General features: G+C 41.0%; 1 protein-coding gene across 5 annotated transcripts in view; it reads left to right on the top strand.

Annotated features, from left to right (window-relative positions):
* The first annotated feature begins 6544 nt into the window (after positions 1 to 6544).
* The window catches only part of VPS13B (vacuolar protein sorting 13 homolog B), a 902514-nt gene continuing 882295 nt past the window's right edge, over positions 6545 to 26763 (top strand). For all 5 annotated transcript variants that reach the window (XM_045002958.1, XM_045002959.1, XM_045002960.1 and 2 more), the window contains exons 1-3: positions 6545 to 6682; positions 8192 to 8369; positions 20224 to 20367. In XM_045002958.1, coding sequence (XP_044858893.1) covers positions 8223 to 8369; positions 20224 to 20367 — 291 coding nt within the window. In that variant the 5' untranslated portion in view covers positions 6545 to 6682; positions 8192 to 8222. The remainder of the gene's footprint in view (positions 6683 to 8191; positions 8370 to 20223; positions 20368 to 26763) is intronic.

The following is a 26763-nucleotide window of genomic DNA, read 5'->3' as shown; positions in this document are numbered from 1 at the left end:
GTCATACTTACACTGCATGTACTGGAACCAGGAATAACATCATTTTGGCTGACTCTGCTTGTTTTTATATGTATTCACAAGTTAGTTGCACAAATGAAAGATGTCTCTTTATACCCAAAGGCTCCATAAAACAATAGAGTGTAAAAACGGGCCAAACATTTTTTATGCACTAAAACCTTAATATTGAAAGAATGGTAATCTAACTCCATTGTTTCCAATGTATCTAAAACTTTAAGTACTGTAAGTTTTAACCCTAAAAATTAGATGTGCATACACACTTTCCATCTTTTACTTATACTCTTAAAAGACGAATAATGCATTCCATGTACACTACAACTCTAGTACTACACCTGTCACTGTGGTATTTGAATGAAAGATCAGTCCCACAAGTATTCTGAGGGCAGGGGAGGGGGGAGAGGGGGAAATGCAGTGGCTGTAATAATTCAAAAAGCAAATTGAATTTATGTAAATGGATTTTGTGTATGTACCTTACTATTTCATAGCATTTTTCTCAAATTTATAAGGGTTTAACACATATTAAAACACATAAAGATCCCCTGGCTGCCCTAATCATGCCCCTTCCCAGGCAGCCTGGCTCACTCACGGTGGGTTGTTGTCCCCCCTTTGTGCCCTCTTAAACAAGTGATTTGTGAAACAGGACTCGATCCACCAAGTGAACAGCCCACTGACAAGGGAACCACTGGTGGAAGCAGACAAAGACCCTGAGTATACCTGACCCGGATAGGGTAAGATGTGCACTAATATGCCTCAATATTTTGGTGCACAACTTGAGACACCTAAGGCATTATGGGCTCAATCCTGCAAGGTGCTGAGCACTCTGGTCTTGATCCTCCAGCGTGCACCCAAAATTAGTGGACACATTGGTAAGTATTGGCCAGAGTGATTTCATAGAGGTCATTTAGGTCTGGCCACCATGCTGAGGCAACTCTAAGTATATCTAGACCAGTGGTTCTCAAATTTTTTTTTTTTCATGGACCACTTGAAAATTGTTGAGGGTCTCGGCGGACCACTTAATGATCTTTCCAAATGTTGTTTGTACTGTTAGCTAATTTTTTGTAAAGTGCTTTGGATAAAAGTGCTATATAAAAAAAACCTTTATTACAATTTACTTTTTTTGTTCTACAAATAAAAGCACACAACTCGTATATTAATATCAGTAGTCTTACCTTTCTAATGCGATGGATATGCCCTCTCTCTCTCCCATTGCAGCAGCCCCTGAGCTGGGGCTGGAAAGGAGACGGGGGTGTCTCTCCCTCTCTCCCCTGCTGTGGCAGCCCGTGAGCTGGGGCTGAGAAGGAGAGGGTGGGTGGGTCTCTCCCTTGCAGTGGTGCAAGTAGAAATCATTTCTTGCCAGTATTGTAATCATGGGAGAGAGACAAGGGGGGGAATGTGACCTCTGCACATGACCCTCCATGCGACTCCTCCCCGGGAATCCCCCAGTGTACAAAGACCTGGGTAACAAAGGCCTGGTTAAACAAATGCAGTTGTAAAATGATGCTTCGGGCCCCTGGTGCCACCTGTACTTCCAAATTGAAAACTTCTTAAATGAAAGAAGATTAGAAAGGACAATCACCCTTAGATAAAGATAAGCTGGCAGAAGCTTAGTTTGGACATAAGGGAAACATTCATAGTGTGTTAAGGGAAAGTGGGGTATGTCCAGAGTGACCTAGACAAATTGGAGGATTGGGCCAAAAGAAATCTGAGGAGGTTCAACAAGGACAAGTGCAGAGTCCTGCACTTAGAATGGAAGAATCCCATGCACTGCTACAGGTTGAGGACTGACTGGCTAAGCAGCAGTTCTGCAGAAGAGAACTTGGGGATTACAGTGGATGAGAAGCTGGATATGAGTCAGCAGTGTGCCCTTGTTGCCAAGAAAGCTAACAGCATATTGGGCTGCATTAGTAGGAGCATTGCCAGCAGATCGAGGGAAGTGATTATTCCCCTCTCTTCGGCACTGGTGAGGCCACATCTGGAGTACTGCGTCCAGTTTTGCCCCCCCCCACTACAGAAGGGATGTGGACAAATTGGAGACTGTCCAGTGGAGGACAATGAAAATGATTGGGGCTGGAGCACATCACTCACGAGGAGAGGCTGAGGAAACTGGGCTTGTTTAATCTGCAGAAGAGAAGAGTGAGTGGGGATTTGATAGCAGCCTTCAACTACCTGAAGGGAGGTTCCAAAGAGGATGGAGCTCGGCTCTTCTCAGTGGTGGCAGATGACAGAAAAAGGAGCAATGGAGGAGTTGCAGTGGAGGAGGTTTAGGTTGGATATTAGGAAACACTATTTCACTAGGAGAGTGGTGAAGCACTGGAATGGGTTATCCAGGGAGATGGTGGAATCGCCATCCTTAGAGGTTTTTAAGGCCCAGCTTGTCAAAGGCCTGGCTGGGATGATTTAGTTGGTGTTGGTCCTGCTTTGAGCAGGGGGTTGGACTAGATGACCTCCTGAGGGACCACGCATGTGCGACCCAGCCAGGCACCATGTGCGACCCAACCAGGCACCGCTACCGAAAGTCTCCGACTATGAGTGCAAGGGCGCATAAACACCTAAAGTGGAGCACCCACAGGGACACACATCTTGAAGAACCTCAGTTACTGCACAAGGTGAGTAATCGTCTCTTCTTGTGGCAACACTCTTATGCCCAAATAAATGTATTAGTCTCTAAGGTACCACAAGGATTCCTTGTTGTTTTTCCTTTAGCTCAGTGGTTCTCAAACTGTGGTTCAGGACCTCAAAGTGGGTCATACCCCCATTTTAATGGGGTTACCAGGGCTGGCTTAGACTTGCTGGGGCCCAGGGCTGAAGCCCAAGCTCCACTGTTTGGGGCCAAAGCCGAAGCCCGAGGGCTTCAGTCCTCGGCGATGGGGCTCAGGTTACAGGCCCTCTGCCTGTGGCTGAAGTCGTTAGGCTCGGGCAGGCTCAGGCTACCCTGCTGGGGTCATGTAGTAATTTTTGTTGTCAGAAGGGGGTTGCAGTGCAATTAAGTTTGAGAAACCCTGCTTTAGCTTAAATAGCTCTTCATGCTCTCTGGTGTTTACCCCCAATGTATTTATAGACAAGAGTCATGACCCCTCTCAACCTTTGTTTTGCGAGGCTAAACAGGAAAGCTCTTCCAGTCTCCTCTCCTAAGACAGGCCCTCTATTCCCTGATCATCCTAGAAGCTCTCCTCTGCACCTGCTCCAGTCTGAATTCATCTTTCGTGAATATGGGTGACCAGAGTTATATACAGTATTCCAAATGAGCTCTTACCAGTGCTTTGTATAATGGCATTAATACTTGCCTATCTCTACAGGAAATGCCTTGCCTGATTCATCCTAGGATCGTATTTGCTTTTTTCACAGTCACCTCACACTGGTGGCACATAGTCATTCTATGATCAATAAACACAGCAAGGACTTTCTCCTTTGTCGCTTCCAACTTGTAGCAGAAATTTTATTATTTGACCCAAAGTGCATGACCTTGCATTTTGTACTATTTCTAAATGTAGTAAGTTTCATCCCATTTCTGTTACTCTAGCCTTCAAGTTCACCTAGATATTCCTATATAATATTCAGTCCTCCTTTGTAGTGACCATGCCTGCCAACTTTATATCATGTACTAAATTTCATTACCACACTCCGACTTTTTGTGCCATTAATAAAAATATTGAATGAGATTGGTCCCAAGACCAATCTCCACCAGTAACTTTTTCTCCAGTCCAGTAATTCACCTTTCAGTACAACCCAAGGCCTTCTCCCCTTTAGCCAGTTCTTTATCCACCTTACAGTTCTTATACTCATACCCATCTTTTCTAACTAATCGTTTCCTAGGTGGTACCATGTCAAATGCTTTTATGAAGTCCAAGTATATTAGATTTACTATATGTCCCTTATCTAAAAAAATCAGTCATTTTCTCAAAAAGGAAATCAGATCAGTCTGGTATGATTTATCTTTTGTAAATCCATTTTGCATTACAACTCTTTTACTTCTATGAATTTAATTATTATTTCTTTCACAATTTGTTCTAAATATTTGCATACTACTGAGCTCAGACTAATGGGTCTTTAATTGCCCAGATCACTTTTCCCCCTTTTCTTAAATATAAACAACTTTACCTATTCTCCAGTGATAGAGTACTATCCCTGAATAGACTGGTTTATTAAAAATCCTTGCTACTGGACTAGCAATCTCTTGTATCAATTCTTTTAGTATGCTAGGATGGAAATAATCTGGCCACCCGATTTGAGCTCTTTTAAGTTTTTCTTCCATTTTAGATGTGGTAATTTCCATTTTTGTACACTCATTTCCATCAGTCGTCCTGCCCTCATGCTGATATTTCACATTATCACCCTTACTGAAAAATGAGGCAAAATGCTAAATTAATTTTTGGGCCACATCTAGATTAACTTTAATCTCCTGCATAGCAACCCAACCTCATCCTTCCTTATTCTCAATTACATAACTAAAAAATGCATATTTTAATTTCCTTGGCAAGTGCAATTCAGCATGACTCTTAGTAATTCTCACTTTATTTCTATATTTTCTAACCTCCAATATGTAGCTTTCTTTGCTGATCAATCCCCCTTTCCATTCCTTATAGCTTTCTACATACTCTTAATAATCTTTTTGAGGTGGTGATTCATCTAGCTGTGTTTGGAGCCTTTCCTAATCAGTTTTTCCCCCTTGCCTGGGATGCAAAGTTCAGATAGTTTTTGTATAGCTGATTTAAAGAAATTCCAAGTCTCCTCCACATTTAAGTGCTTCAGTCCAGTGACTTCTTTAGCTAGTAGATGCACATGTAACTAGTCACACTTTGTTGCTTTCATAGGTTGATCAATTTGCACAACAGGAGCTCCTTGCATTCCTCCATTCCGTGTGCCATCCTCCCATCTCCCTCTGTATCAGGGACTCCCTACAACACCCTATCCCAAGCAGGGGCTCTGTGTGACCTCCATTCCTCCCCTCCATCACATACTAGGAGCTTTGTGTCCCCCTTCCTATTCCCCGCTTTTGCCACATGCTAGAGACTGTCTCATTGTTGTCCCCCCATACCATTTTCCTCTATTCTCCCCCTTACATCCAATGCCAGGGCTATGTGTGCCCTATAATTCCCTCATATAAGGGTCCCTCATTCTTCCACTTATGGCAGGGGCTCTATGTGCCTTCTACCCCTGCTATTTTTATTTCTTTTCTTTCTGGGAGATATATCAGAGTGTCAGCATTTTTAAATTGTACTAGGATGGGCAGAGATGAGAGGGTAGTATTGTTACGCTGGAAGGTGTTAATGGCTGCTATCAACTGGTTCTTTGATTTATAGACAATTTAGAAGCAGCTGAAACTGCTGGCTCTGCTAACCAGATGTAGGGACTCTACATTCCTCGTTCTCCTCTTGTTTTCCAGTTTTCATGAAGATGAAAAGGGTTCAGGTCATTGACGCCTAGAATATTCCCTAAAATGTTGCAATTGATCAGATGCAGTGTTCAAAAGTTATCATGTTATGAAGGGACAGACAAACAAAGAAATGCCATTGAATTGAGTGTAAGACCCTCAGCAAGATCACAGGTGTGAATATAATACTGTACTGGTACTGTAGTTTCAATACTGCCCCATATTTAAAAATTACAGTAAAATTATCACTGTTTAGTCCACAATTTAAAATGAATCTATTATACATCATCCATAAAACTGAGGCTGGTTACTTCAATTATCTGTATTTTATAAATAAAATTTCTGTATTTTAAATAAATTACACAGTGGGGTTGAAAAAGGAGGATCACCCTGCACCCCCAGTCCTCTTCCCTCATGGTGGAAGTCAGCAGAGTGCAACTCCTGGAAGGGAAGATTTTCTTGTGTGTCCTAGGGCGAGACTTCCAGTCTCATTCACCACATGGGGAGACTCAGCACAGCAGTTGCAAACCCTGTCCCTCTCACAGCAGGTCCACCCCAACTTGCTGCTGCTCAAGGGTGTCTGGCTTCTTTCTCCCTTCAGTTGGGCCCTGCTGCTGCTGTACAGAACCCTCCCTCCCTCGCAAGGCTCATAGAAATGAACAGGCTCAGCCTACAACGGGGTTAGATAAGAAGCCCATTCCAAGTTATATTACTACCTTCTCCACGTGTGTGTAGGGGGGAGGGGAGGCTTTTAGCCAGGCACAATTACCCCCCATCTCTACCTGAGGGGGCTTTTACCCTGGCACCATTTACCCTTCCCTCATCTCCACCCGGGGGGCTTTTACCGCGGCACGATTTACTCTCCCCTCATCTCCACCCCGGGGGCTTTTACCGCGGCACGATTTACTCTCCCCCCATCTCCACCCCGGGGGCTTTTACCGCGGCACGATTTACTCTCCCCCCATCTCCACCCCGGGGGCTTTTACCCCGCGCGGCGCTGAGCCCCCAACACGCAGCCGCTGCACCGAGGCCCGCGCGGCGCTCCCGCCTCTCGGTGTCACCGCCCGATTCTTCCGGCCGGGCAGCGCGGCCGAGCCTGCGCCGAGAACGCGCGGGGGGCGCGTGAGGGGAGCACACCAACCGGGGAACCCGGAACTGCCCGGCCGAGCGGTAGCGCTGCGGCTGCCAGCCGTCACGGTGAGGCGCTGCGGGCAGCTTAGCCTGGGACGGCGGCTCAGGAGCTCGGCTGCCGGGGTCGGCGGGGAGCGGGCCCTGGGGACGGCGTTCGGTGCGGTGAGTGCTGGGGGCGCGTGGCGGGGCGGCAGTAGCGTGAAGGGGTTGGTTGGTGGCAGGTAGTGGCGAGTGCGGCGCGTGGGGCGGGTTGGGGGCAGGCGGGGGTAGGGTAGTGTGGGAGGGTTGGGGGCTTTTACCCTCCGCACAGTTACCCCCATCTCTTCCTGGGGGCCTTTACCCCGCACCATTTACCATTACCCAAGGGGGGGGGGTTGGGTCAGTCAGCGTGAGGAGCGGGAGGGTGGTTGGGGGTAGTCGGGGTGAGGGGCGGGGGATGGTGAGGGGCAAGTGGGAAGGTTGGGAGCAGGCAGAGGCGCGGGTGGGTGGTGAAAGCAGGGAGGGGTGAGGGGCGGGAGTGTGGAAGGGCTGTGGGCTGGCGATGATGGGGGCGAGTGGGAGGGTTGGGGGCAGCAAGGGTAGTTGTGGGGATTGGGGGCAGTTGGTGGTGAAGGGTGATAGTGAGGGTGGGAGCTTTGAAGGCAGGTGATAGTGAGGGGGTGACTGTCCTGATATAGGTGTGGAATGATTACCAGCAGATTTTTATTGGTAAATGTCAGGAAATGTTAATGTCACAGTAGACAAACCTGCAAAAAATTTCCTTCCATAATAATAGAAATTTACAGACAAGCAAAGTAAGAAAAATGCTGCTTGAGAATTTATTAGAGTCTGGTTTAAGGATGTTTACTGTGTATGTTTGACATGTGATGTTGAGAATTTGTAATTTAAGGTTTATAAAGCTTTAACTCTTTGAATCTGAATGTCTACTTTCATTAAATAATTATTCTAACTCACCCCCCATAATTTTGTACAACTGTGAAAATTAAAATAGATAACAATTGAGAAAAATGTTTAAAAATAAACCAATATTGTCCATCAAAATTATATATAAAAAAAAGTCAAATTCTGCCAAGCCTATTTATAGGATTTGTGTAGTACTGAAGTGGGCTAATATAAGATTGCATTATATGCTGGACAGTCATGAAAATAAGATGTGCATGTCTTGTGACTGTCTGTGTCAGAAACTGCTGTGCCAAATGCAATTAGTACTTTGGTTTGCCAAGAGTGGTAGAAAATAGAACTTCACTCTTGATATCTAAAAATTGTTCAAAACTCATTATAAGATCGGTGCCAGTTCAGTCCGAGCCAATGTTCTAATCTGTCTGTTGTCATCAGCAAAAGGTGAGTTTATAAATTGTCAGGATTTGTGTAGATCCAGAGATTATTATTTTCCTGTTAAGTATTATGTAAAGATATGGCAAGCATGCCGTTCTGCTGATTAATTTTTTATATATTGTACAAGCTTACTATTGGTTCTAATGCAAATAGGTTGGAAATTCATGAATACAAATATTTAATATATGTACATTTTGAGTCTCAAATATTTTCTTTAAGTATATATAACCCCTGTTTAGTAAGCAAAACTTGAAATAAATTTTCACATTTCCATACATTGCATTAACTAATGCTGCTAATTTTTAATGTGGTCTCTTACTGATTTTTTTTTTAAAGTGCTTGGTGTATAATCCAGAAATCTTCCACAATGCTAGAGTCCTATGTGACTCCTATTTTAATGAGTTATGTGAATCGCTACATTAAGAACTTGAAGCCCTCAGATCTACAGCTGTCACTATGGGGAGGAGATGTGGTTCTTAGCAAACTTGAATTGAAGCTGGATGTACTTGAACAGGTATGTTAACAGTAGCTACTATGTATGTGGCTCAATTTAAAATAAGTTCAGTAAAATGTTCAAGATACTATCAGTATATCAGTATTCACTTACAATCATTATTATTTTTGCTATCTGTTTTGTTCCCATCTAGACCTCTTTTTGGAGCTTTTTCCCCCTGTTGGTCAGCTGCTCTGGGGATCCCACATCCCCTGTTCTAGTGGATGAACAAGGAACATTTGCATTTCTGCAAATCACTGTACTTGAAGAGACAGCAGTCTCTTTATGAGCATATCCCTTCTTTCAGTGATCAGTTGTTTCACAGTACCAGCACTTAACTGAACTGCTTCTCCCTTTAAAAAATATTATCAATCTTTTATTTTACTATCTGAATTTAATGATATTTAAAACCATTCAAAATGTTGTGAATCAAATTAAAATCCTCCTTTTAATCATTTAGATGCAGATTTTAACTTACGGGACTCATTACAGAAAGGTTCCAACTTCTTCGGTAGCAGCTTTCATCTTTTTGATGGGTTGTGCATGGAAAGACTGTAGTTCTGTAGCAAATTCCCCTCCCTCACCTTTTGGTGATCTTGCAAGTCCAAGTCCAGCTGGGTATCCTTGCTTGTATCCGTTGTTTCTGGCATATCTAATTTCCTTGGGTCATTTGTCAGTTCATATGGGGTCTCTTCTACCCCTTTGCTGAGCCCTGGCAGGTCATACTGATATCTGGCTCCAAACTTCATATCAGAGGCTTGTACCAGCTCAGTTTCTCTTTTTGTGGTTTAAGTTTTACAGCATCATTCAAGCTAGCAGCGAGAACACCCTCATCCCCAAACACTCTTCTGTTCCTATCACCAACCATTCATTTGGGGTATGGTAAAATGAACTAAGAAAGTCTCCCAGGAAGTTTTTTCCTCAATGATAGTGGGACTTCTGAATTATTTTAGCCCCTGAACATTTGTTTCTTCCTCATCAGAGTTCCTGTAGGCTACAAATAGAGTGGAAATCTCCAGTTTTACCTAAATTCTGGCTTGATTCCTATGGCAGTGGCAGACTTCTAAGGTTATCTGCACCCTCCTGAGTTTTCTTGCAAAGCAGTTTTTCAGTCCTTGAAGTCCTTGCTGCATCTCAGCTTTATTAGCAAGTTCTGTGTTGCCCAAAGCTTTCTGGTTTATTTCTATTTCTTGAAAAACTTTTTGGTCCATGGTAATTAAGTCAGTGGTCACCTGTTCAATCCAATTTGTCAGCACACACTAGGCATTTTGTAGCTGGGTTTCAAAATCTGTCCTGACCCTTCATGTCGTCTTAATCAACAGAGGTTTTGTTTCCAGCTGATTATGTTAGATCTCTGCCTTTGGGCTATCCCTCACTTCTTTCTGAGAAGTTTCCAGAAACTGTTAGGTCGTCTTTTAATTTCTTCTGCCGTGCTTTGATTTCTGCTAGTGTCTCAGCTATTTGTTCCATTTTGGTTCAGCAGTAATACCAGCTCACTATCTCTCTCCTTGGAAAGTATCCCACTTTGATGACTACTCGTATTGCCTCTCCAATGAGTTTTAGAGCCTTGTAGGTCAGTTTTCCTTTGAAGGAGAAATTGATAGTGTGGACTATGGGTATTTTCTTTGGGTAACTTGTTTTTATCTACTCCATATACTCTAGTCCTTGAGCAGGTGCATTCACAAACAGCATGTAGGCAATCTGCTCTTTTGGGAATCTCAGCCCACAAACTGCCTGGTTCCTAGGAAGCAGGTCTGCACCTAGAATTTACTTCAGTTAAATTAAGGCAGAGAGCAAAACATCTTGTTGCTTTCTACAGCTCCCTCAAAAGGAAACTTCATCACAAAACAGTATTTCTTCAAAGACTCCTTGCACCTCTGTAGCACTTAGTGAAGATGCTATCTACATTGATGGGGGAGCTTCTAGGTATAGGTACTCCTCTTCCCGGAGAGGTGGTAGCTATGTCAGTGGGAGAAGTCCTCCTGTTGACATAGCGCTGTCTACGGAGTTCGGTTGGTATAACGGCATCCCTCAAGGGTGTGAATTTTCCAAACTGCTGACCGAGATAGTTATACTGACATAAGTCGGTAGTGTACATCAAGCCCAAGAAAAGACTTAAAAAAAGAACTTGATAAGTTCCAGGACGGATAGGTGTGTTAATGGCTATTAACCAGGATGGGCAGGGATGCTACATAATACTCTGAATGTCCCTAGCCTCTGTTTGCCAGAAGCTGGGAATGGATGATGGGATGAACCTCTTGATTGCCTGTTCTGTTCATTTCCTTGGGGCACCTGGTATTGGCCACTGTCAGAGGACAGGATGCTAGGCTAGATGGACTGTTGGTCTGACTCAGTGTAGCCGTTCTGATGTACTTGAAAGACTGTTTAACAATCCCATCTGGTGATTCCTGTCATAACGTAATTACTTTTACTAAGTATAGTAAGTGGACATGTTTTTTGAAGTAGTTGGATTGGAATAGAATCCCTTGAATCTAGGAAAGAAAGCATAGTTTTCTGGTGATCCATGAAATCTGGGTTCATTTAATGGCTCTGCCATAAACTTTCTTTTTAACTGTGGGCAAGTTGTGTAGGTCCCCATCCTGCAAACATTTGCACCTGCAAATCTCATTGAGCTTTAGTGAGACTACTTATGTGTGCAAAATTGCTTCCTTGGGAAATCGTGTCTTACTAATCTATTAGAGTTCTTTGAAGGGGTCAACAAACATGTGGACAAGGGGGATCCGGTGGACATAGTGTACTTAGATTTCCAGAAAGCCTTTGACAAGGTCCCTCACCAAAGGCTCTTACGTAAATTAAGCTGTCATGGGATAAAAGGAAAGGTCCTTTCATGGATTGAGAACTGGTTAAAGGACAGGGAACAAAGGGTAGGAATTAATGGTAAATTCTCAGAATGGAGAGGGGTAACTAGTGGTGTTCCCCAAGGGTCAGTCCTAGGACCAATCCTATTCAATTTATTCATAAATGATCTGGAGAAAGGGGTAATCAGTGAGGTGGCAAAGTTTGCAGATGATACTAAACTGCTCAAGATAGTTAAGACCAAAGCAGATTGTGAAGAACTTCAAAAAGATCTCACAAAACTAAGTGATTGGGCAACAAAATGGCAAATGAAATTTAATGTGGATAAATGTAAAGTAATGCACATTGGAAAAAATAACCCCAACTATACATACAACATGATGGGGGCTAATTTAGCTACAACGAGTCAGGAAAAAGATCTTGGAGTTATCGTGGATAGTTCTCTGAAGATGTCCACGCAGTGTGCAGAGGCGGTCAAAAAAGCAAACAGGATGTTAGGAATCATTAAAAAGGGGATAGAGAATAAGACTGAGAATATATTATTGCCCTTATATAAATCCATGGTACGCCCACATCTCGAATACTGTGTACAGATGTGGTCTCCTCACCTCAAAAAAGATATTCTAGCACTAGAAAAGGTTCAGAAAAGAGCAACTAAAATGATTAGGGGTTTAGAGAAGGTCCCATATGAGGAAAGATTAAAGAGGCTAGGACTCTTCAGTTTGGAAAAGAGAAGACTAAGGGGGGACATGATAGAGGTATATAAAATCATGAGTGATGTTGAGAAAGTGGATAAGGAAAAGTTATTTACTTATTCACATAATATAAGAACTAGGGGTCACCAAATGAAATTAATAGGCAGCAGGTTTAAAACAAATAAAAGGAAGTTCTTCTTCACGCAGCGCACAGTCAACTTGTGGAACTCCTTACCTGAGGAGGTTGTGAAGGCTAGGACTATAACAATGTTTAAAAGGGGACTGGATAAATTCATGGTGGCTAAGTCCATAAATGGCTATTAGCCAGGATGGGTAAGGAATGGTGTCCCTAGCCTCTGTTCGTCAGAGGATGGAGATGGATGGCAGGAGAGAGATCACTTGATCGTTGCCTGTTAGGTCCACTCTCTCTGGGGCACCTGGCATTGGCCACTGTCGGTAGACAGATACTGGGCTAGATGGACCTTTGGTCTGACCCGGTATGGCCTTTCTTATGTTCTTATGTTCTTATGTTCTTGTGTATGTGTTTTCAAGACTGGGTCCTTAATCTGTATGTGCCTCAATTCCCCACTGGTAGAATGGGATAGTCATAGTAAGAAGGAGTGTGGTGAAGACATATTAATTATTGTCTGCAAAGTGCTCAGATACTATGATGTAGAAAATTTATGTAAGTATTGAGTTTAATATTTGGTATATGTATATATCTATGGGAAACAATGGAGTCTGTTGTCATTTTACTTATAGGAGCTAATGTTGCCTCAGATACTTACATGCAACTCTTATATATCCACAACTCTCATTTAAGTCAATATCTCAAAGCAAAATTTAGTTCAACGAAAGCAAGTTTTTTGACACCTGTTAGTCTACATGAAATGAGTGACCTGGTGCCCTTAGTTTAGTTTTACGTGGGTAGGTGCCCTCATTAAAACAATAACTATAATTGACACTCTAGTTGGCAGCCTCATCAGAATTCAGAGAGTGAATGGGAATTGAAGATGGACCACATACCTCCTTATAGAGCAGAGGTTCTCAAACTGTGGTTCGCGGACCACCAGTGATCTGCGAGCTCCATTCAGGTGGTCCGCGGATAGTTCCTTCTAAGGTGTGCACCTGGGCAGCCGCACATGAGAGAATGAAGGGCTGCCCACCTAATTAGTGGAGCCATGCAGGCGTGGCTCCACTAATTAGGTGCCTGGACCCTGGAGAAGATGCACATGTAAGGTGAGATGGTGGCCTTGGGGGGAATAGGGAGTAGGTGAGAGGGGCCAGTGCGGTGAGGTGGGGGAAATAGGAGGTAGGTGGAGGGCGGCCATGGGATGAAAAGAGGGAGTGGGGGGAATTTGGGACGTGCAGGGCTGTGGCGGCCAGAAAAAGAGGCAACTTGCTCCAGCTCCAGGGCTGCGGCTGCTGGGGAGAGACCCCTCTCCTTCCCAGCCCCAGCTCGGTGGCTGCCATGGCAGGGGAGAGACTGCTGATATTAAAATATGAGTTGTGTGCTTTTATTTATAGAACAAAAACATGTTAATTATTATTTAGTTTTTTTAATATTGCACTTTTATCCAAAGTGCTTTACAATAGTTAGCTAATGATACAAACAACATTTGGAAGGATCATTAAGTGGTACGCCAAGACCCTCAGCAATTTTCAAGGGGTCTGCGAAAGAAAAAGTTTGAGAACCACTGTTCTAGAGGAAGGCACTCCAAGCTGGGATGGAGGTACACGACAAAAGTAACTAGAGGAAATGTGCTGAATCTATTCTGTCGATGCCAGGTTGGAGCCAGTACTCGCCAAACTCAGTTGAAAGATTCTCATTGACTTCCAGGAAGGCTTAGAATGAGCCCAAAGAGTTTTTCAGTCTCCTGGGCTATCAGGCCACCGTCCTAAGGCTTTTTAAAAATAATTTGCAGAATTTTATGTAAATAATGCTAAGTGCATATGAATAAAATTTAACTTCTGTTAAATTTATCTCAAGAGCACATGCATTTTTTTTCTTTATTATGCAGGCACTGATTGCAACTATGTAGTTAAGCCTGAGTTCCATTTTTCACTTAAAGGAAAGGTTCAGCATTTTTGTTATGTATGAAAAATACATGCATCCTTATAAAAATGACAGCACCCACTCTTTGAGTACAGAATGAATTTTCTGAGAATTTACAAGTAGATCTTTGGAGTTTAAAGTTAATTAAAATGTGGTCCTTTAAGAAACTTTGGACCTAAGTCTTTTCCTTGTCCCAAATGACCTTGAATGGAATAATGGAGACTCTTCAAAATTTTTATATAATTAAAATGAATTGAAATTTTGTACATAGATTATAGTGGAAAAAATTGTGTTGAAATTAAGTTATTAATTATTTTGTATTACTATAGGCACTATAGAAATAATAGCTCAGGTAACTTTTAAGGGGGGGCATTGTGGTATCAGAAGAAACTCAACAAATCATCTTTCCCTTTACAGCTGTCTTGCATGCAATGTTTCTATTGGTTGAATGAGTCAGTAGTGTGAGGGAGACAGGATACATGTTAGGCATTCTCTTTGGTATTATTATTATTTGTATTACCATTGCACCTAGGAGCTCTACTCGAGGACCAGGACCCCTCTGTGCTAGGCACTGTACAAACACAGAACGAAAAGACTGTCCTTTATAGATTATTTGGCCTCGTTGCACTGCTGTTTAAAGGTTCTGTGGCTGCATTATGACTAGGTGTCTGTGCTTAAAGGACTCTCAGCTGCACTCCAGGTAGCGCTGCTGGGGAACTGAAGCAGAAATGCAGAGAGAACATAAGAAAGGCCGTACCGGGTCAGACCAAAGGTCCATCTAGCCCAGTATCTGTCTACCGACAGTGGCCAATGCCAGGTGCCCCAGAGGGAGTGAACCTAACAGGCAATGATCAAGTGATCTCTCTCCTGCCATCCATCTCCATCCTCTGACGAACAGAGGCTAGGGACACCATTCTTACCCATCCTGGCTAATAGCCATTTATGGACTTAGCCACCATGAATTTATCCAGTCCCCTTTTAAACATTGTTATAGTCCTAGCCTTCACAACCTCCTCAGGTAAGGAGTTCCACAAGTTGACTGTGCGCTGCGTGAAGAAGAACTTCCTTTTATTTGTTTTAAACCTGCTGCCTATTAATTTCATTTGGTGACCCCTAGTTCTTGTATTATGGGAATAAGTAAATAACTTTTCCTTATCCACTTTCTCAACATCACTCATGATTTTATATACCTCTATCATGTCCCCCCTTAGTCTTCTCTTTTCCAAGCTGAAGAGTCCTAGCCTCTTTAATCTTTCCTTGTATGGGACCCTCTCTAAACCCCTAATCATTTTAGTTGCCCTTTTCTGAACCTTTTCTAGTGCTAGAATATCTTTTTTGAGGTGAGGAGACCACATCTGTACACAGTATTCGAGATGTGGGCGTACCATAGATTTATATAAGGGCAATAATATATTCTCAGTCTTATTCTCTATCCCCTTTTTAATGATTCCTAACATCCTGTTTGCTTTTTTGACCGCCTCTGCACACTGCGTGGACATCTTCAGAGAACTATCCACGATGATTCCAAGATCTTTTTCCTGACTCGTTGTAGCTAAATTAGCCCCCATCATGTTGTATGTATAGTTGGGGTTATTTTTTCCAATGTGCATTACTTTACATTTATCCACATTAAATTTCATTTGCCATTTTGTTGCCCAATCACTTAGTTTTGTGAGATCTTTTTGAAGTTCTTCACAATCTGCTTTGGTCTTAACTATCTTGAGCAGTTTAGTATCATCTGCAAACTTGCCACCTCACTGTTTACCCCTTTCTCCAGATCATTTATGAATAAATTGAATAGGATTGGTCCGATGACTGACCCTTGGGGAACACCACTAGTTACCCCTCTCCATTCTGAGAATTTACCATTAATTCCTACCCTTTGTTCCCTGTCCTTTAACCAGTTCTCAATCCATGAAAGGACCTTCCCTTTTATCCCATGACAGCTTAATTTACGTAAGAGCCTTTGGTAAGGGACCTTGTCAAAGGCTTTCTGGAAATCTAAGTACACTATGTCCACCGGATCCCCCTTGTCCACATGTTTGTTGACCCCTTCAAAGAATTCTAATAGATTAGTAAGACACGATTTCCCTTTACAGAAACCATGTTGACTATTGCTCAAGAGTTTGTTTTTCTATGTGTCTGACAATTTTATTCTTTACTATTGTTTCAACTAATTTGCCCGGTACCGACGTTAGTCTTACCAGTCTGTAATTGCCGGGATCACCTCTAAAGCCCTTTTTAAATATTGGCGTTACACTAGCTAACTTCCAGTCATTGGGTACCGAAGCCGATTTAAAGGACAGGTTACAAACCTTAGTTAATAGTTCCGCAACTTCACATTTGAGTTCTTTCAGAACTCTTGGGTGAATGCCATCTGGTCCCGGTGACTTGTTAATGTTGAGTTTATCAATTAATTCCAAAACCTCCTCTAGTGACACTTCAATCTGTGACAGTTCCTCAGATTTGTCACCTACAAAAGCCAGCTCAGGTTTGGGAATCTCCCTAACATCCTCAGCTGTGAAGACTGAAGCAAAGAATCCATTTAGTTTCTCCGCAATGACTTTATCGTCTTTAAGCGCTCCTTTTGTATTTTGATCATCAAGGGGCCCCACTGGTTGTTTAGCAGGCTTCCTGCTTCTGATGTACTTAAAAAACATTTTGTTATTACCTTTGGAGTTTTTGGCTATCCGTTCTTCAAACTCCTCTTTGGCTTTTCTTATTACACTCTTGCACTTAAGTTGGCAGTGTTTGTGCTCCTTTCTATTTGCCTCACTAGGATTTGACTTCCACTTTTTAAAGGAAGTCTTTTTATCTCTCACTGCTTCTTTTACATGGTTGTTAAGCCACGGTGGCTCTTTTTTAGTTCTTTTACTGTTTTTCTTAATTTGGGGTATACATTGAAGTTGGGCCTCTATTATGGTGTCTTTAAAAAGGGCCCACGCAACTTGCAGGGATTTCACTTTAGTCACTGTACCTTTTAACTTTTGTCTAACTAACCCCCTCATTTTTGTATAGTTCCCCCTTTTGAAATTAATTATCTCTAATCGCATACAAGCAATGGGACTTTGGGGCTGGACTGCTTCTACTTCTTTCTCATATTGCTGGTCTCAGCGAGACAGCTGTAGAAATCATTAAGTCACTTGCAAAGTAAGGGACAGATTCACCTTACATTTTGATAGTTTTACGCTGCTTTGGCAATGCAAAGCAGTAGTAAACCTCACTTAACTGGTCAATATACTCTGACTGCTTTGTGCTTCTCTGGTGTATTGGTGAATCTGCCCTTAAAAGTTAAAATAATGTTTTAAAGTTGTATATTTTCAAATCATTAGAAGTATTGAAAATAGGGATGTAAAATATTAACTGGTTATCCGGTAAGTATTGGTCTTACCGTTAACCCACCCTAACTTTTAACCCTCATGCGTGAGTATCAGATTGGTTCTCCTGCCCCGGGCCGCGCCAGTTGGGAGCAGCCCTAGCAGGCCCTGGGAGCTTCGTGGGGGGTGGCGAGCCGGGCGGACAGGGGCTGCGGGTCTGTTGCGGGGTAAAGTAGTCCCCAGCCTTCCCCTGTGCCATTGGGAGGGGTACGGTTGCGGAGGTAGATAGTGCGCTGGTCAGGGAAAGGAAGCTGCTGCTGGGGTGGGAGCATGGAGCATCTACGGAGGCCGCATTGGGACAAACAAGGTAGTTTACAGTCTGGACTCTGTGTGTGTGTGTGTGTGTGTGTGTGTATAATTACTGGTCTGAACTTTATTCTGTTTGCACATTAGAAATCTGATCAAGTCATGATCACTTGTACTGAAGCTACCATTAATTTTTAGATCCGGTTAAGGTTACACTTAAGAGAAATCCAAACATGTTAAGGTACAGAAATGCACGGTTAAAGCATCCAAACAACCTTATAGCGGTACAATGAAGGGAAAATATGAAAAAACTGTCTTTAAAAATTAGTTTAACCTAATCTTGGAACTGCAAATACAAAATGCCTTAATTATTATCGTATGGCTATTGTATGGCATCACTGTAATATATTATTTATAGAGCAGAGTCCTGAATGTGAGGAAGACAAGTTTTGATTTTAATATGGAAGTAGAGGTAATAATACGTAACTTACCTACCTGTCCCACAGGGATATTGAGGGTTCATATATTTTAAGGCTAGAAGGGACCACTAAAATAATCTAATCTTACCTCCTGCATAACACATGCCAAAGACTCTAACCCAACAATTTCTGCATTGAACCTGTATCTTATGTTAGAGCTACAGCATATATCTTTTAGTGTTTGTACAGTTCTTCAAATATGTAAAACACTATGTAAGTGTTAAGTATTAAACAAATGTAATCTAGTATAGTTCAACATTCCATGTAATACTTAGTTTAATGGGAAAAGATTCCATGAGAGTTGAAGGGGAATAAAAATAAGGCTTCTGTTATGTTTGTTAAATTAGTAAATGTGGCACACACATTTGTTCTGTGTTGCCTCAATTATCATTCTTAAGTACCACAATAAAGGGTTTGCATTATATCACTGCAGAGACAATTATTTGTCCAATTAGGATAACGTCAGACAACATTTGTATCAACATTCCTTTGGCACAGAAAAGTTGATTTACCTTCTAAGTATATAGGCAACCCGTGTCTCTCTGCATTTTGCTCCACTTCCTGCTTTCAGAAACGTGTGGTGTTGCTTTTTTTTTTTTCCCCCTTCAAAGCATTTTTCCATATCTTGTAGGAAGCTTTGGACACAAATGGGACTTTGAGTTAAATCCATCTGGTAAATAATGGGGAAAAAAGCTATTTCAGAATGTCTTTTAAAGTAAACTTAGAATTCCCACATGTAAAGGCAAATCAGTGTCTAAATAAACATTGCTATACTGATGATTGGCATAGAAATTAAATATTTGAGAGACAAGAAGCCTAGCTTACTTCTACAACTCAATTAAATTGCAGCTCGTACTGGCCTGCTATCTTCCTGTGTGAAAGCCTCGTGTATGTTATATATTTTTTTTATTTTGTCAGGCTGTTGGAGAGAATAATGCTTCCTATTCTTACCTGGTTGTTTGGGCTGTTGGAAAGCTGGTGTAAAGTGATTGGTTCCATTTGTTATGGGCAGCAAAATGGCATATAACATTTTGAGTACAGAATGAATTTTCTGAGAATTTATAAGTAGATCTTTGTTTGGAGTTAAAGTTAATTAAAATGTGGTCCTTTGAGAAACTTTGGATGTCAGTCTTTTCCTTGTCCCAAATGATCTTGAATGGAATAATGGAGACTCTTCAAAATTTTTATATAATTAAAATTAATTGAAATCTTGTGCATAGATTATAGTAGAAGAAATGCTTGTATTAAAAAAATAAATAAATCTGAATGTATTTCATCCTGACCATGTTCAAAAGATTTGTTGTATATACAGTGTGTACAGAAACTCTCATCTGTATGTCAAATAAACTACAAAGTAAATCTTTCTTTGCTGTGTGGAGTGTAGCCTGATTAGATTAGTCTTTCCATGTTGACCTCCTTTCCTCCTGTTTGACTTGTTCCCTTCACCTCTAATATTACGTTAACACTGCAGGAAAAGAGTACAAACTCAACTTTATATATTAAAAGTAACCAACAAGATACATATGTAATAAAAACATCCCTCATACTCTTTTACCATAGCCCTCATTCTTTAAGTACCTGCTCCATCTTTGTGTTTGTCATTTCTTGCTGTCTTTCATCTGATTTGAGCCTGTTCCTAAGAGATACTGAGCACTTGCAACTCCCATTGAAGTATTAAAAGGTTTTTGGAGCAGAGACCTCTTCTTCCCCCTCCCACCCCTGCAGTTTTTAATATTAATCTGTAAGGTTCCATGCGCTCCACAGGCACCATGGAAATAATACAGTATGCGTATGAATATAATTAACTTTCATTGTTAATTGTTGTGAGTATGCTATAGTTATGTTTCTAGAGTAGTGATGCATTTCACTGTAGCTGCATATAAGAGAGACTGTGGTTTAAACCTTTCTTAATTATCAGGGACATAGTAGAATCCAGATGTTTCCTTTGAACACATAAGCACAATAAATGTGTGTGAGTAAATGCATGTGACCAATTATTAACTAAAGTGACAAGACTTATGCAATACAGAACTGACGGTGGAAAAAAGAACTTTTGAGGATTTTTTGGGGGGGAGGGCGTGGGTGCGAGGTGACTCTTAAGATTTTATTCTTAGTTTTTTGTAAAGTAGCAAATGTGTCCTTGACAATTTTGATTTTATTTTTAATTAAGTTTTAATATCTAATTGGTTAATTCATATTTTTTAGGAGCTGAAACTACCATTTAGTTTTTTAAGTGGACATATTCATGAATTACGAATCCATGTACCATGGACAAAACTAGGCTCAGAACCAGTTGTCATCACTATCAATACAATGGAGTGCATCTTGAAACTAAAGGATGGAGTCCAGGTAAGAAGCCTATGATGAGTTTATATAAAATATAGTTGCTAAATTGAGGGTTTTTCAAAAAAATTGATAAAGTAGTTGATGTTGTATTACAGGAATGCTAATTTGTTTTGTCTGTCACGTCTGGCCAAAAGTCTTTGTCTGCACTGAAGTAATAATCATGGTTAATATCACAAGAACTGTGATGCTTTCTCTTCTTTCACTTTATTTACTGTAGTGTTGTTCCTGCAGGTGTAAAAGCAGGTTAATGAATCTCTCTGCCAACATTTTCCTATGACTAGGTAGCAAATGAATCTTTAGAGCAACATAGCATCCTAAGTGCTTCCAGCTTTTACCACCCAAGAAGTTGTGTCCCACTGCTGGATTAAGTTATATAGAGCATCACTAGGCTGTGTCCTCAAGATATGAGTTATTGCTGTAGGAATGCTTTATTAAAGTTCCTATTATTTCAGTATAGCTATCTTTTTCCATTTTGATGTAATAAGTTATTTGCTTAAAATATAAAGTCTTCTTGGAAGACATTTTTTAGTGTCTTTTAAAAGCTTTTTATTTATTTGTTTGTGACAGATGCATAACAACACTTCATGTCTGTAAAATTTTCATTCCACCACAATAAAATCTGGTACTATACCAGCAACTGGATATTATTATATTTTGCATATATGAGTTTAAAAAAAAAGTACAGAGCTTTGTGAAATATGCAGTAGCATCTTGCCATACTTCAGCATTCATTGTCAATCAACAAATACGTTGGAACACGTGAACAAATACGTTGGAACACTTCAACACTAAAGCATGTTTTAGTTCTAGGTTTCTTACTTTGTCTAAACATTTATTTCATTTCAATAGATACTCCAATTATATTAGAGTCCTGGGAAATAAACATATGATTAAGACATCTTCTATAGAACTTCCACAATTTGCTTAATGAACTGTTAATATTTGATACCAGTATTTAGATATCTGAAAGTAATTACATTGGAGAACATTTCTGCATTACATTTATATGATAAATGTTCTGTAATGAAAGTCAATCTATTTCTGGAATTAGAGATTTTTGTTTTGTTTTGGAAAACCTGGTCCTAGTTATGCCACCCATGCAGTGTGCGCTCTCTCTCTCTGTCTCTTTCATATATATCTATATATAAAAACAACACCCAGACACTAAGTATTTTTTCAATGGTAAGGTAGAGGTTTCAAGGCCAGATGTCCCATAAGAAACACACTTTAGAAGCAGCAAATTATAATTAATTATAGAAGCTGCGTAAAAAGATATGTGTAACATGACTTTGTGCAACCAAGAACTAATATTTGATATTGGACCACGCAGATGGCTACTGCTGGTATGATCAGATTTCCTGCTTGCATGGTATTTGAAACTTAAATTTTGTGGTGCGTACAGCAAAAGGTCAGATGTCATGAATGTAAAGCACTCTCAAAACAAGTATTTGTTACAGATGTTTAAGATTCAGAGGCAAGAAAGGATTTTTGAAAATTACAACTGACATTTGAACAAATTATTCAGTGGTCTGTACACCCTGGAGAGTAACATTTGGGTCTGTGCCAATGATAGTGTTTATCTTTGAGTAATAAGAGTGCAAATGAAAAAAAATTGTTGTTTTCTCTGGGTATATTTTTAAGAGGCTATGGGTTTGATTTTATTTCATGAAAAAGTACTTGTATTAGAAATTAAGTGTTAAGAAAAATGAAAATGATGTCTAATGACTTCCATGTCAAATTTATTTAAGTATTTTTAGGCTATTTTAATTTGCACTATGTAATTGTAGATTGAATGGCTAGGACTAAGCCTTTTATCATCAAAATATTTGCTTGTTAGAAACTGTTAAAATGTACACACGTAATAGGTAAAATGTCTTCTCAAAACAGTGATGATGGAATAAATGTTTAATTTTTTTTATTTTGAATTAACTATCAACTAAAACAATTGCACCAAAGAACTTCAAATCAGTAAAATAATAAGAAAACATTGTATCCTGTCCCATGTTAGTTAGCATAATCCTGCATTTCCTTCCTCAGGCAAAATGTCTGTTGGAATCATGAGTAGTTTGTCTGAGCAAAGTGTGTGCAGTCATTGACCCTAACTTACTACTATGAAAACCCATGGTGAAACCCGTGGAGGAGCGGTGAAGTTAGCTGGGTTTCTGATGAATCTTGCCTTGGGTTTGCAAAGGAGGTAGTGGGGCATGGTTTTAAAAATGATGATCCTATGGGTATCCATGGAAAGGAAGTTCTGATCTTGTGTGCCAGCCCCTTTGCAGTGCTTCCATATATGCATCACCATGGGGATCATACACCTGCAACTCTTTAGGAGTTGTACTGCTGCTGGTTCTTTGTCCATGCTTTGGCAATATCCCTTTTCCGAGTGGGGTGAAAGCATAGAGTGAAAGATGAGGCTGATTCTAGCAGCTTTAACTTCCGCTAAACTTCTATGATGATGATTACCTTTTTAGAAGAGGAGAATGTTTATTCCCTCTGAAGCGTCTGGCATTGACCACTGTCGGAAGACAGGATACTAGGCTAGATGGATCATTGGTCTGACCCAGTATGTCTGTTTTTATGTTCTAATGTAGTATACAGTGATGTGTTTCACCCACACATACCGTAAACCCACAGAGTAGAAGTAGAAGTACTTCTGTAAACTCTGGGGGATTAGGGGTGCATGGAGAAACTGCCTCTCCCACTTTTGCGCTTCCCAATATATTTTTACTCAGTTATGCTTTCTGTGATGAAGTGGGGATTTCCTGTGACTGACTTGACTAGGGATTGCTATCCAGGGGTTCAGATGGGTTAAAATGCTCCTACTGCAAAGCAGTCAATGTGAGTTTGTTTGGGTCATATAACTGTCTAGAGTGGTATGAATGGGTTGTTAAGGACTGGCTGAAACTTGCACCAGTGGAGTATCTGGAAAGACAACGGGAACTCTAGTGATTGAACAGTTGACACCTAATGACTCAGCAGTGGTCCTTTAAGAGGATGACAGTAGAACCGGAGGTGAAAGGAGGCTAGGATCAGAGCTGGCTTTTGGAGAGACCAAGGAAATTCTGACCTGAGGCTGACAGGAAAAGGGACAGCAACAGAGAGAAAGGAAACCAAGATGGTTTCTAGAGCAGTACGGCTCAAGGAAACCTTGGCTTTAGCCAGTATGGACTAATCTTAACCTTTGTTTCTCTGTGCTAACCTAAGGACTTCCCAATGCAGTATTCCAGTTGACTAATAAGTCCTACAGTTTTGAAAAGTTTGCCTGGTGTCTCTGCAAATACTTGCTGATGTGCATTAATTCCTGAAGAGGGTGAAAGTCTCTGAACAGAAATCTATCTCGGTTGGACTTGCTGGGCAGAGCTCATGGTTAGAAGCAGCAGTACTGGAGCCCAGAGATTCCGTATCAGAGGTGTTAAACCCATATGGCCTATCTTTAAGGAGGTCTGGCACAGTAAGGGACTGTTTAAAAGCTGATAGTATGATAGTACTGATAGTACTGATCATGTGAATCCATAACCCTTTCTTCCTCCCACAGGTGAATGAGAGCCTTGAGTAACTAAGCATGACAGTTTACTAGCTAGAAAAATAGGTTGCTAAATATATTCTCTCTGTTTGGAGAGGGAGTTTTTGAGTGAGCCATTCATAAGATGTGCAGTTCAATATGAAGGCAGAATATATCTTGATTACAGTTTCTACAATACCTCAGTGGTAGTTGCAGTAGAAATCAGGTGCCCATTCTTTCGCAATACCATTATTGCATGTATGATGACTCATAGAGTCAATAGAACTCCATGGAGGTGTATAGGTCATCATGGTTGTCTTTCACAGTTGTGTGGCCTAAACATCAGTGTTTCTGATGTCAAGTTACGATAATACTCAGGTAAGCCAGTTACATAAGGTGTAAGACCCAAATAAATGTGGGTCTAAAATGAGGGACACTTGGGAGGAATTTACTTTTAGTGATTACTTCCTGGATAAGTTGAAGATGTGCTGATCATGATTAGAGGTGAGTTGTTCAGTTCTTCTGGACACTGTTAGAAAATTACCCTATACACTCATTCATAAGCCGAATATTTTTGGTAAAAAAGTGATGCATCAAAGAGTGGGGGTTGGCTTATAAACGTGTCTACACCAAAATTTGATGATTTTAAACTCTATGGAATCATTGAATTGAATATTTAATACATTGTCATTTTGTTTACCTGGAGCGTTCACAGGCACGGAGCCCCTCAGCTCCCTGTGGCCGTGGTTCACTATACCCTAACACCATTTGCTACACAACACATCCTGATACGCCGCACGTTTTAAGAGGCAGGGACCTTCATTAAATATGAAACAGTGTTTAATCGTGTAATTAAAGACTGTATTATAATGCCTATTCACAAGGAAGTTTACATTTGTTTGTACAACCTTAACTGTCGTTTCTGGACTTTGAAGAAGATTCACTCAATCTCAAGTTTTCATGTTGTATAAAATTTCCTCTTCTTTTATTTTTTTTAAACAAGAAATAAATTCTATCATAGGTAACTATTTTCTAGACAGAAGTAGAATGCTCTATACAGCACACTATGTGTGATCAGTTGAGGTGAGAAACCTTGCCTCTGCCCATACAGACTTTGATTTATGGAAACTGGCTGTACACTTTGAAGCCCTGTCTGTTTCTTTTAGTGTATAGTCTATTTTAATGTTAAAATAGATGTTCAGTTTACAAATCTGATTATAATATTAAGTTTTAATCTTTGTGTATGAATGTAAAATTTAAAAAGTGAGAGAGCTGCCTGCCAGGCAGAAGTCCAAACCGTCTGGGCTGGCTGCCAGAGTTCCTTGAACTCAGACTCTAGGTTCTCATTAAAGTGCCTTGTGTCCACGCACAAGTTTTTTAAAAAGTGAATTATTTGAGGTGTAAGGTCACAGTAATTAATCCTATTTGGAATTGGAGTGACTGTACTTTATAGTGAGTTTGTTAGCTTATGATTCATATGATGTATTCCTAACTACTCTGCTTCTGACAATTCTCCCACTGCTATCCCAGACTGTATTGCTTCACAGTTTGATCAGCCTGTCTTTGAATCTGTGTGCCCTCCACTGCTCCAGTTTAATTTTGACTGGATGCCACCTCTCTTTTTGAAATGCTGGCATGCAGCCATGTGTGTCCCTTTTTGATGCAAGGTAAGTTCATGCAATGAGTCATATATGCCCATTATAGCAGCCATGTCCCTTGTGCTTCCATGCGCACACTTGCAGAGTTCCTGGACTTGATTGTCCTCTTTGGACTGCTGCATGTCCAGTCCCATTTGGAGAAGTCACTGGAATGCAAACATCTACAAGATATTGTCATGGCACTTCCAGACTTGTTCCCAGTGCCAAGTGAAAGCAAAGGAGGTGTGGCAGAAGTAGCTGAAGACAAGGGTCAAGAACAGGACCTCTGGTAATGCTTCTACTATCTGCCCATACTGTGAGCAACTGGACTGGATTTTTTGCAAGCAATGTCACCACCTAACTCACGAATGGTGAGGTGGGCAATTTTCCACAAAGCACACGAGACACCCAAGCACCTAAGACACCACAGAAAGCATCCTTGCCTTTGTGTATAGCAGGGGTCGGCAACCTTTCAGAAGTGGTGTGCCGAATCTTCATTTAGTCACTCTAATTTAAGGTTTTGCGTGCCAGTAATGCATTTTAACATTTTTAGAAGGTCTCTTTCTATAAGTCTAGAATATATAACTAAACTATTGTTGTATTTAAAGTAAATAAGGTTTTTTAAATGTTTAAGAAGCTTCATTTAAAATTAAATTAAAATGCAGAGCCTCCCGGACTGGTGACAGGACCCAGGCAGTGTGAGTGCCACTGAAAATCAGCACACATGCCATAGGTTGCCTACCCCTGGTGTATAGCATAGGGTCTTACCAGAGGGAAATTCTTCAGGGGAAGCAGTAACTGTATGACCTGGCAGATTGCACAAGTACACCATGCAGACAGTCATACGGAAGCTGCTGTGGAGGAGAGCTCTCCCTGTTCAGGCATCCAGTAACAGGCTTCTTAAACAAGGGAAGCCGTCATAACTCTGTTAAGTCCATAGAAGTCTGAGGAGCAAAAATTCCCCTGCTTTTTCAAGCAAACATGCCTAAATTTCTAAAGATCCTGGCATCATGGCCCTTTTCAGACTGTCCCATGTGAATATTGGTGAACCTTCCACCGTGATCTACCAGGCCTTGCAGCACCATGGAGAAATATCCCTTTTTGTAGATGATAAAGGCATTGGCTTGGTGTGGGAGGCAAACAGTAGGTATCTGGGTCACATCAGTAATGCATATGCAGTTTGGGAGCCCCATCAATGCAAAGCTATCAGTAACCTGTTCATTGCCAAGTTTGCAACATGACACAGCAGCACCCTCCTCA

This window comes from Mauremys mutica, chromosome 2, assembly GCF_020497125.1.
Source record: "Mauremys mutica isolate MM-2020 ecotype Southern chromosome 2, ASM2049712v1, whole genome shotgun sequence".
Lineage (NCBI taxonomy): Eukaryota > Metazoa > Chordata > Testudines > Geoemydidae > Mauremys > Mauremys mutica.
Note: the sequence above shows the minus strand (reverse complement) of the source record. Positions and strands in the feature narration are given on the sequence as shown.